Genomic DNA, 12,607 nt, shown 5'->3' with positions numbered 1-12,607 from the left:
TGAAACATACTATTTTTTAATAAAAACACACTTTTGTCTGCAATATGTAAGTGCTGACAAACCTAAAAATAAAATAATCACGCGTCTAATGTTGACATATTAGTATGGAGTTATTTGTCAATTCCACACTTAACATATAAAATATAAAGTGTCAAAGTTTGTTCACAAAACTAACAAAAAAAAAACCCCAACAATTTTTTGTTTTAAAACTTAAAGTGAATATTTCTTCCCTAAATATCTAACAATATAATATTAAAACATATTATAGAAAATAAATAGATAATATACTTACATGGATAATATTCATTAGATGAACTACATAATGAAATTTAATTCAAAATAATTTAAATTTTTCATTAATCATTGAAAGGAAATTAAAAAAAAAAAAATTGAATTTAAAATATACAAATAACTAATAGATACAAGATGATTCACCAAACATGCTCAACGCGTTTTTTTTCTTCTTCGATTATTCAAAATATAATTTTCATTATTTTTAAATATACTTGGAGATCATATTTCCAAATTCTTAATTTTTTTTTCAGTAATTATCTAATTATAATTTATAAGGTTTTTCCTGTGGAATTTCCGTTTGCAAATAAAAATTGCTCCTTTCTACTGTAAATTATTTAGCGGAAAATTGTTTTGAAAAATGTTGTCGTATCAAATTCAAAATTCAAACGATTAGTTTTGTGTTATTTAATTGTATATTCTAAGGATAATAGGTCTATAATAATACGTTTAAAAAATATAGTAATTTAAAAATGATGTTAATTTATATTAATTTATAGTAATATTTAAAATGTATAAAAACGGTCCAAGTATAATAAATATTATAACAACATTAACAATAATATATATTTTAGAATTTCGTAAAACTTTTTTTAAAATAAACATTTTAATGATTGAAAGACTATTTATTCGAATTTTTATTAATATATAGATACGTTACAATTTTCAAAAAGTTATTGATTAAATAATCTAAAATACAAAATGTGGTTTTTATGTGAAAAACATTGTTTTGTCAAAAGACACTTCTTAAATAGAGCAAAAAATTCAAAAGTTTGAAAATATGAACTTAAATTATATTTAAATATTCAAATATTTTAAACATATTTTCAAAAATAAGAACTTCATTATAATTGAAAAAACAAGGTGTGGTAAATATAATTGATACATCGCCCTCTATGTGCACCTATAATACTTACAAGTATTATATTTGGATATTTTTCGTGTATATTTTAATAAACTATTGAAACTATAATTCAATCTATATAAAATTCAAGTACATACTACATTATACGTACTTAAATACGACAAACATGAATTTTATTTAGTTAAGATTTAATATTTTAGTCTATTTTTAATATCAGTTAGTATTTAAAAATACATATATTTATATTTGAAAATGAAAAGCTTAAAATCTTAACTTATTTTCAATTTAATTTTTTGCTTTCAGCTGATATTACGATGCCGAGTGGTAAACGAGATCAACCGTCCGTCGAGGATAATCACGATGGAACTGTCTCACTTAAATATGATCCCAAGGAAGAAGGCTTGCACGAGTTATTCGTTAAGTACAATGGAGAAAACGTTCAAGGTAAATACTTTTACCCGTTGCAAACGTATTATTGTCATCATACAAACGCATAGATAATATAGTTAAAAGCGTCTGTAGTACTATTGTGTGGATTTTGAAAACATTTTAATAATATATAAAAAAAAAAATACAATTTTAGATGTATTCCTAAAAATTTATTCGCTCAGCTGACGGTTTTGAATTCTATTTCGATTTCATACAAAAATACATTACGCATAATATTGTATGACAAAACTTTAAAAAAAAATGTATATATAATAATATACACGTAAGATTCTTGCAGAGAATTATAACCAACGTCCCCTACACTTTACGTCATTAGTTTTTATTATAATGATCACTCTCCGCGAACGAAAATAAACTTAGTATTCTCTATCCGATCGCAATAATTATCATGTATACACTATTATACATCAGACTTTCATGGCTTAATTTTAGTGTTATTTGGGAAAAAGATGCTGTAGTGCTCGTTGCCAATTTTTAAGGTTCGCTTTTGAATATCAGAAGTGTCATTTAAAAAAAATATATATCGTATACAATAAATCGTAATTTTAGAATATACGATGGATCTAATTAAAATCAACATTTTCCACCTGAGTATTATTTTACATGTATTTATGGAACTCAGATGTGAATATTATATTATAAAAATAACCTATAATTTATTATGAAATCTTAACTAATTTAGTTTATTTTTATCGCAAAACGTATATTATACAACCTCGTATTTGTAACCATTTTATGTACAAGAAAAATGTTGAAAAACATGTTTTTCTGAAATCACTTAAGTATTAAATTGGACGATTTATTTAGCGTGTTAAGTTTTTGACTGTAGAGGCCAATATACTGGCAATATAGTCACTATAATGTACTCATACACGATCATAAAAAAAAAGAAAACTTTTTAGAATTCATCTGTGTCATCACAAATTGAACATAAAAACTAAAAACATGTGGCAGCCAATTTTTTTATATTTTTTATGATTTTTCTGTCCTTTCAACTTGATTGTGTAAGAGTGTGTAGATCTCTAAATAACAAGAAAAAAAATGTAATTATAATCAGAAATAGTTTTTATCATATTTCCTTTCTAATGGTCAAGAATAATAGTGTAATTAATACCTACATAATTATTATTTTCATAATTTTATTTTATTTGTAAATGCAATTGAAAATTTGTTTTATATTGTTTATGATGTTCGAACAAAAAATAGATTACACCCACTTTGTTTTTATTCTTACGATTAATTCATACCAGGTATTTATTATCAAACTACAATGGTACAATAGTAGGTACGAAAGAGATCACCAAAAATATTGTAATATTAACGTCTAGTTTTTTCAATAAAATAAAAATAATAAATAATATTTTTAAACATCATCATTGCAAAAACGGTCGATCTTAAAATGTCATATTTTATTCGTAAGATACGGCTGTTCGCGGAAAATATTTAAAATATGAGCAGTGAGCAAATCAAATAGTAATTATACAATAAACGTTTTTACTATCAAACAGGTTCGCCGTTCAAATTCCATGTCGACTCGATCACTAGTGGACACATAACAGCGTATGGACCGGGACTCACACACGGCGTCAGCGGAGAACCGTCGGACTTCACCATATACACGAAAGGAGCCGGAGCCGGTGCGTACATCATCATTAATAATAGTTGTCTTAAGAAGTTTGAATTAGACACCAACAGATTCAATACTAAATCTTTTATTTTAAATTTTTTTAAATTGCTTTATTGTTTAGGTCTTTGTTTCTTTGTTAATTCCATTTTTTTCCCAATATTTTTTAAACTTTTTGTCAATTTAAACAATTTACACACATTTTATAAATTGTTTATTAATTTTTGTTTTAAAAATATTTTTATATCATAAATACTTTTTAATATTTATTCCTACATGCCTAATTTAATTTTTTTTAAAGACCCACCTGAAAAAAAATTTTTTTCTTTTTTTTATAAGCTATATAAAATAAATAAAACGTCTAAAACTATAGACATTTTCTTTTCAATACAATTTGGTAGATAATAAAATGTTTTGAATTTTTATTTTTTAATGCATTTTATATCAATATTCAATTACATTTTTAAGATTTTTTATGGCATTAAATTCACTGCTGAACTAATGATTAATATAATAATATATAATTATTAAAATATTAAAATTTGTGACGTAAAATTTAAGCAACATTTTGTAAAATTATTTGCATAGGTACCTATCTACTTATGTATAGGTATATAATAAATAATTTTGGAGAAAATGAATGAAAACCTATTATTTGAAATACTTATCAATCTTTTTCAATATGTACCTAAAAAATTTTTTAGTTATATAGATATCCAAAACTGTTTCACGGGGAATATATCGAACTTAATACCTAAAATTCTTTAAAAGTTAGAAAATAATATTTATTTAAACGTAAAAAATATAAGCGTGTAATTTATTAAAAAACTTCTAAACTTTTCCACCAGAAATTTGATTTTAGTGTTATAGCATTGTAGTTACCTATGTTACTTGTATTTCACTAAACCGATAAATTAACTACAGATCCACAAAACATGCATTGATTTAATTGTCTTTCCGTTTATTACAGGTGGGCTTTCGTTGGCCGTGGAAGGTCCCAGCAAGGCTGACATCAGTTGTCACGATAACAAAGATGGCACAGTGTCCGTCACGTACCTGCCGACAGCGCCCGGCGAGTACAGGATTTCTGTCAAGTTTGGTGACAAGCACATCAAAGGAAGCCCATACAATTCAAAAGTCACAGGTTCGTAGTGTCCTTTGAACAGGACATGATCCATAGAATACGCGTTCAGTTGCGCATATATGCTTATTATATCTCCATTGTACCGCTTAAATATATATTATAAGATGTACTTTAAAATAAATATTTTTATTTTTGTGTACTTACAGGCGAAGGCCGAAAGAGAAACCAGATATCTGTGGGCTCGTGCAGCGAGGTATCGTTGCCCGGCAAAGTGCTTGACAAGGACTTCCGGCTGTTGAACGCATCGATCCAAGCGCCGAGTGGTCTCGAAGAACCTTGTTTCTTGAAACGCCTGCCAAACGGAAACTTAGGTACGCCATTTACTGGTCTCGAGACTCACAGTGAACCCGTTTTACACTTACACGTTTACGTTTCCAGGTATATCGTTCACGCCGAGAGAAATCGGCCAACACGTTGTGTCTGTGAAAAGAATGGGCCAGCACATCGTCAACTCGCCATTTAAAATCACTGTAGGCGAGCGAGAAGTCGGCGACGCGAAAAAAGTTAAAGTTACTGGCAACGGGTTGAAAGAAGGCAAAACACATATTGAGAATTTGTTCACAGTGGATACAAGAAGCGCCGGTGAGTGATGTTTATGATTAAATGTTATTTTGCATAACATAATAGTATTATAATATAATAGTACATGTTTAGTTCTTGTGTTTAAAACTCGTTTACAATATTTATTCTTCATTATTTCAAAATCAAAATCAAAATAACAAAAACAAACACAAAATATACTATCATTTGTAATAAGTAAATTATATTTATACGTTTTACATTATTATTATTGAGCCGATAAATTCGTTTAAACAAAAACGTTACCTGTAAAAAATTTTTTACGCGTTTTGAAAATTATTACTTTTATTTACTAGGAATTAATAAAACATAAATTGATTATGCCTTTAATTATTTTATAATCGTAATTAAAAAATAACTTTTACTGAAATACATATTTAAATTACAATAAAACATTCCAGTTTTATAATAATTAGTTCAAATTACATAAAAGAAAAAAAGAAATAATAAAAAAAATTGTGTATGTGTTGTATATTATATATTTATATATTTATATAAGTAACCTTTACATAAAATTATTCATAATATAACCATAATCAAAATCAGTTTCTGTGTATATTTATTGCTATTTTTAAATCATTACAAAACAATTGAAATGATTTTGAATAATTCCAAATACTTAATGCAAGCATTAAAAAAATGTGATATTTAACGTTTAATATAATTTATACGGAATTGTTCACTAAAATATTTTTATATTTTTTTTTCATTTAAACTTAATAATACTTAATTTATTCATTTCATTGTATTGTTCTAGATTTAATTATTTGTATATTGTCTGTATAATAATATTATATAACCGTATCGTTTATTATGTATAGGTTATGGTGGATTATCGCTTTCCATCGAAGGTCCTAGCAAAGCAGAGATCCAATGTAAGGACAACGAAGACGGTACATTGAACATATCGTACAGGCCAACAGAACCAGGATACTATATCGTGAATTTGAAATTCGCCGACCATCACGTCGATGGCTCACCGTTCACCGTTAAAGTTACTGGAGAAGGAAGCAACTGCCAGCGTGAGAAAATCGAACGGAGGCGGGAAGCCGTACCTCTTACCGAGGTGGGCAGCAACTGCAAACTTACGTTCAAGATGCCGGGTAAGCTATAACATATATTATGTTTCTTTAGAATTTTTATAGCTTTTGGAATTTTTTTCTTTGTAAGACATACTCTAATTTCAAAGATCCAAAATGTCTTGACATGCTCTACAGTGCGTTATTCACTAATGAGATTGGTTCTACATAAATATAGATTAGTGGCGTGTAAAGTGTTGCTTAATCAAAAAACTTGATATTAAGTGTTTATTTCAAAATAATTATGAATAATTATACATTTTCTATCAATTTCCATTAATCAATAATAATGTTCACTGTATCTTTACCACATGTAAGTGTTAAAATATTAAATAAATAAATTATTAATTTAAACATCTTTTTGTGATTAAAAGTTTTTGCTTATAATTATTATATATTATGTATATTATTGTATATGTAAGTTGTCTGTCTCTAGCTTTGCTTTTTAAAATACAACTGATTTACCCGTACATTGTAGGTGTGTTGCCATATGATTTATCGTCGACTGTGACATCACCTGGTGGCATCACGGAAGATGCCGAAATCAACGAAATCGAAGATGGACTCTATGCCGTTCATTTTGTACCGAAAGAATTGGGCGTACACACGGTGTCGGTCCGGTATAAGGAAGTCCACATACCCGGTAAGTGTTAATTGCGATCGCTGTAATTTACGATTTGATCGATGTTGACCGTTTATCGTATTGCAGGATCGCCATTCCAATTTACCGTCGGTCCTTTGAGCGATGGTGGAGCTCATCGTGTACATGCTGGAGGTTCTGGTCTAGAACGCGGTGAACAAGGGCAACCGTGTGAATTTAACGTTTGGACTAGGGAAGCCGGACCGGGCTCATTAGCCATATCAGTCGAAGGTCCTAGCAAGGCAGAAATTGATTTCAAAGACCGCAAGGATGGCTCATGTTATGTCAGTTACGTCGTAGGTGAACCAGGTTCGTCGATTAGTTTCACTAAAAATATTTATTTTTGTATATCATGCTATATTTATCGAAAACGACTTGTGAAAGGAAGTTTGAATTTATCGAAAGATTAGGTATTGAATAATTTTTTCACTTTGATATTAGATCCATAAATATGTATTATTTTATATTCAAATAACAATAATGAGAAAAAAGCGGAGAGAAATTCAAAAAAAAAAAGAATACTTTGGTCTGAAATAAAATGATTGAAAAATTCAAGTCAATTTTAAAAATAAATTAGTTTTAAAATATAAAATAACTTAAAAAGAAAAAAATTTTGTACTTTTGATACAGATACAAATCGTTACAAACAGCTGTTTTCGGTATATTTTATACATAATCAATATTTTGCGTTCACTAATATTATTTTTAAATAATTAATTACATTATTTATCATGGACCCATTTTATTAACTTCAATAACGACTAAAGGTTTCAAACTATTTATGTTTTCAAGTGAATTACGTTTTTAATTTTGGAATATAAAAAAAAACATAAAGAGGAATATTTTTTTTATAGTTTTAACATATTTGTTTAAACCAATTCTAATATAAGTATTTTTTACAATTATTCTAAATAAAATTATGGGTCATTCGCATAAGACTCGTAACTTCTATACAAGCTATACATAATTTTCACAAAAATAATTTATAATATTTATTAAAATAAAAATAATTAGATATACTATTTTCTCGTTAATTACTAATGTTATAAATTATGTCGATTGAATTGTTATATTTTTACTGTTGCACTCCAATTAATATAAACGTTAATGCAAATTGTAATGGATTTATGACTTGGTACTCTGCCATGGACTCCAAATTACATATTATGTGGTCTAAAAATGTATGGAGTTGAAATAGGAGAAGCATTAAGTAGTATTTACAGAAATAAATTTCAATCGTTAAACCCATTTAACGGTGTTTTTAGTCCAAATGATCCAATACTTTATAAACAAATCCAAGTTGTGCATTTTATTTATTTATTTTATTAAAAAACGCGTCTGAAGCATTATAAATACTGTAGTGACTTATGTTGACATGTATACGAAAGTTTGAAAGTGCATTAAAATATGATCTTTGTCCAATCTACATAAAAAAGTATCTACAATTGTTGCATCCGATTCAAACATTCGATATTCAATATATTTATTTACTGAGAAAAGTTCTCAAACAAGAACTTTAATAGTAGTATTTAAATTATTAAACTTTTAAAATACTAAAGAAAATTGTCCTTTATAAATTTTTTATATAAAATTAAAAATTAGTGTAATAATAGTTAATAAGTAATAATATTATACTTGTTTTTAAGTTTGAATTTCGATTAATAGACGATACTAATTTGAACAATAATTATATTACTAAATTAAAACATTGTAGTAAGACCTACTAAGTAAATTGCCCATATAAGATAATAAAATCACATGCAATAATTGTACGTATATAATTAACTATAACAAGGGTGGCCAAATTGAGGCTAGTGAGCCACATGCGGCTCTCTTCATCGACGTATGTGGCTCGTGGTCTTATTTACAAAAATTTTAATTTTTTTTTTTTGCATACATTTATAAAAAAAAAATATTTTCATTACTATTATTATTTTATAATTTCATATTTCGTAATTTGATATATTTATTGGATATTAGCTAATTTTGTGGTATAAAAGTACAGATTAGATAATTTGGCTCTTGATATAATTGCATTTATACATGTGAATCACGTACATAGTCATGTTGGCCACCCCTGAACTATAATTAATATTTGGTTCCTATCTGATTTCTTAATTCGTAAAACTTTTCTAAGATATTCAAAATATAGAAAATTTCATTTAAAATTAAAAAGTAAAAATTACATTAAGAATGAAGTAGGTACAATACAATTTTTTCTAATTGTAATATAATTATTAGTATCACTTTTTTATTATTATTAACGAATTATAGACTTTATTTATTAAATTTTAGGATGTTAAAACTTACAATATTAAATAAAATACAAATGTTGATACCTACTAATGGAATGTAATATTAAATATATAGGTAATTTAATATTAATCTATTAATGTCAATATTTTTATATTCATGTTTAATCGCACAACATAATGAATTATCTATAATAATATATTTAGATCAATTTAAAGTGATTAAATCAAAATGTCAGTTAAATTAGTTGATAAAATTTGAATAATATTAAAACTATTTAGTTTTCTAGTTTCGATTGTAGAAGTACCGAGTTAAACTTGTAGACTACACTATTATAATGTAGGTATAAGGGAAATGAATAAAATAAAATATTATAAGTTATAGCATTACTAGTTCGTATAATTGAAATTTCAAAAAAATAAAATCACCACATGTAGTAAAATATAATTACAAAAACATTGAATTTGTATGGGACATTTTATGAACACTTTCTGCAGCTATAATTCGTTGAAGTCAGGATAATAAATGCATTTATTGTAATTATGTCACTTCATAAAACAAATATTCAAAATATTTTTTCTTTTCTACAGGAGAATACCGAATTGGCATTAAGTTTAATGACCAGCACATACCTGACTCGCCGTACAAGCTGTTCATATCGCCAGCAATGGGTGACGCACACAAACTTGAAGTGGCGCAATTCCCGACATCGGGAGTCCAAGCCGATTACCCCGCACAATTCATTGTTCGCAAAAACGGCGCTGTCGGCCAACTCGATGCGAAGGTATTTACGAATCATAATATTATTAATTATTATGTATTATAATTATTCACTAGATCATCGAAGAATCGATATTATAATAATAGTTATTAGGCGTTTAAAATATTTATATTTCTGATTTTTACCGACGCCGCTGTTACGTGATTATCATAATATTGTAACGGACTGAAATAATTGTCGTGATCGTTATTTTGCAGGTGGTGTCGCCGTCCGGAACCGAAGACGACTGTTTCATCCAATCAATCGATCAAGACGAGTACTCTGTTCGTTTCATGCCCCGCGATAATGGCGTTCACAATATACACGTCAAATTCAACGGGGTTCACATTCCAGGATCGCCGTACCGCCTAAAGGTTGGCAAAGGAGACGCTGACCCAGCTGCCGTGCATGCCACTGGCAATGGTTTGGGAGACGTCAAGACAGGTATTTTATCATATATATATAATAAATAACCTATAATACCCGACAATAAATACGTCATTAGTCTCACATTAGGGCAAAAGCATCGTAATATAATTAATTTTAGTTTGAAAATCGAAATTTCCTTTTACTTTTCGTTGACTTTTTTTTTGATTTTTCCGACAACAAAATTGAAAATACAATAATGATAAAGATTAACATAGTAAAAAAATCGACGATATTTTTAAAACAAACTCTTTTTACGACTGTTAATTGAAATATTTCATGGATTTATCATGCTCTTCAAAAATTTATAAAATATGATGATAGGCAGTTAAATTGTTTTAGAATCTGAATGGAATGTGTATTATATTAGTTTTATAGAGACGTTTTTATTTTTATTTTCACAAAGTATTATTTTTTTCCGAGAACATTGTTTCGCATTATCTGCTTGCTTTTTAAAAAAAATTATTAATTCAATTGTAAGAGAAAATTAATATATATATATATATATGTATGAAAAATTGGTCGCAATTCGTTAAACTCATTATTGGTAAATGTTTTAGGACACAAGACAGATTTCATTGTGGACACTTGCAACGCAGGTGCCGGTACATTGGCTGTGACCATAGACGGACCAAGTAAGGTTTCTATGGACTGTACCGAAGTCGAAGAAGGCTACAAAGTCAGATATACGCCGCTGGTGCCAGGCGAATATTATATCAGTTTGAAATACAACGGATATCATATTGTCGGTTCGCCGTTCAAAGTCACTTGTACTGGTACGTGATGTGTAATACGATTAAAGTTATATTGAAACATATTATTAACGATAAGACTGTAACTAATGCAATATTATTTTAAACAAAAATTAGAACATTTTTATTGAAACAGTTAAAATAATGTTTGACCGCTTTTCAGGCGAGGATTTGGCTGAACGCGGCCCACAAGAAACAAGCTCGGTGGTAGTGGAAACCGTACACAAAGTGTCTAAAGGTCACAAGGGTGGATCCGGTGTCGTTCTACCGCACTTCAAGTCGAACGCCACACTTGTCACAAGCAAAGGAATGGGCTTGAAGAAAGCATACGTGGGAAAACAAAATCTATTCAGCATAAGCGCTACTGATGCCGGTAAGTAACCATGTATAGTTGAATGTATATTATATCGGAAATATGTAGTCCAATATAATGTATGACTTAAGCGAAATCGTATATAAATAGACATTTTGAATCTCAGTTGCCCAAAGAGAAAGGGCTTTACGTTCCCAAATCAACTAAATTTTTATCTCCAGACATTAAGATATTAAAATACTATATTATGTAAATAATATTATGATGAACGGTCAGATTATCTAATAATTATTTGACTAATGACAATGTTTACTCGTACTCATATAATATAATAAGATAGAATAAATTAATTTTTTGTTATTTCATTAGATTTGAAATGGTTTTTCTCATTTATAATTGATATAATATTATTTCATACGTATATTTAATTGTTTAATCTACTAAAATGTGTCATGCTTTTGTTTCACAGGCAACAATATGTTATTCGTTGGTATCTATGGACCTAAGGGACCGTGTGAGGAGATATTTATCAAACACATGAAACAGAATAATTTCCAAGTGAGCTATATCGTCCGAGAACGTGGTGAATACATTCTACTGGTCAAGTGGGGCGATGATCACATACCTGGCTCACCGTTCAAAATCGAAACCTAAATTTAAAGAAAAAATAAAAACAAAAAAAAATACAAAAAAAAACAACAACAAATGGTTCGGAACTAGAAGACGTCGATCTAATCAATCTATGATATGGACAGGTGAACTCATATCATTATCATCACCATAATCACAAATAAGAAGAAACAAGAAACAGGTGTCCGTCCGTCGGAATAAAATTATGGTTCTACCAGATTTATTTGCTGCAATTTATTATAGTTAGCTTCCGACTTAATATTATCATTTAAAACTTGTTTACAAAAAAAGAAAAAAAAAACACTTTCATTAGTTTTAGCAAATAATTATTTACGTTCATTCGAATTTCGAATCTTATCTTATTTATTTTATATACTATACTCATCGAGACTATATTATAATGTTCATTAGTCAGAATATTAATCATTTTATTTATTTATATTATATTATTAAACAATATATTATTATTATTATACAACATTGTAATAAGTTAGTGTTCAACGAAACGTTCCGTAAGATTTAATATTGATTTGCCCGAAACATAATTATCTAATATTAATATATACCTACTTCGAAATAGTTATAATAGCATTCGTCGTCTAACCAATTATTAAACAACATTCAATGTGGTATAAGGTATTTAACTTATAGCTAACCACTTCGTATCTTCGTTATATGTACTGTGTACTGATTCAATATGATTTTTTACAATATACATTAATATTATACCTAAATATATTTATACAAAATGGGATGCCTGTAAATAAAGATTCTATATCATTACGTTATATGCCATGTATT

General features: G+C 27.9%; 1 protein-coding gene across 5 annotated transcripts in view; it reads left to right on the top strand.

Moving 5' to 3' along the window:
* LOC113556632 (filamin-A) overlaps positions 1 to 12,163 on the top strand; it is a 97,524-nt gene extending 85,361 nt beyond the window's left edge. For all 5 annotated transcript variants that reach the window (XM_026961702.1, XM_026961701.1, XM_026961703.1 and 2 more), the window contains 13 exons: positions 1,460 to 1,600; positions 3,115 to 3,243; positions 4,201 to 4,374; positions 4,521 to 4,685; positions 4,753 to 4,956; positions 5,775 to 6,056; positions 6,511 to 6,675; positions 6,742 to 6,981; positions 9,516 to 9,709; positions 9,904 to 10,129; positions 10,672 to 10,887; positions 11,027 to 11,236; positions 11,646 to 12,163. In XM_026961702.1, the coding sequence (XP_026817503.1) occupies positions 1,460 to 1,600; positions 3,115 to 3,243; positions 4,201 to 4,374; positions 4,521 to 4,685; positions 4,753 to 4,956; positions 5,775 to 6,056; positions 6,511 to 6,675; positions 6,742 to 6,981; positions 9,516 to 9,709; positions 9,904 to 10,129; positions 10,672 to 10,887; positions 11,027 to 11,236; positions 11,646 to 11,830 (2,531 nt within the window). In that variant the 3' untranslated portion in view covers positions 11,831 to 12,163. The remainder of the gene's footprint in view (positions 1 to 1,459; positions 1,601 to 3,114; positions 3,244 to 4,200; positions 4,375 to 4,520; positions 4,686 to 4,752; positions 4,957 to 5,774; positions 6,057 to 6,510; positions 6,676 to 6,741; positions 6,982 to 9,515; positions 9,710 to 9,903; positions 10,130 to 10,671; positions 10,888 to 11,026; positions 11,237 to 11,645) is intronic.
* The last annotated feature ends 444 nt before the right edge of the window (positions 12,164 to 12,607 follow it).

This window comes from Rhopalosiphum maidis, chromosome 3 (assembly GCF_003676215.2).
Source record: "Rhopalosiphum maidis isolate BTI-1 chromosome 3, ASM367621v3, whole genome shotgun sequence".
NCBI lineage: Eukaryota > Metazoa > Arthropoda > Insecta > Hemiptera > Aphididae > Rhopalosiphum > Rhopalosiphum maidis.
The sequence above is the reverse complement of the archived record's forward strand: the minus strand, read 5'-3'. Positions and strand labels throughout refer to the sequence as shown.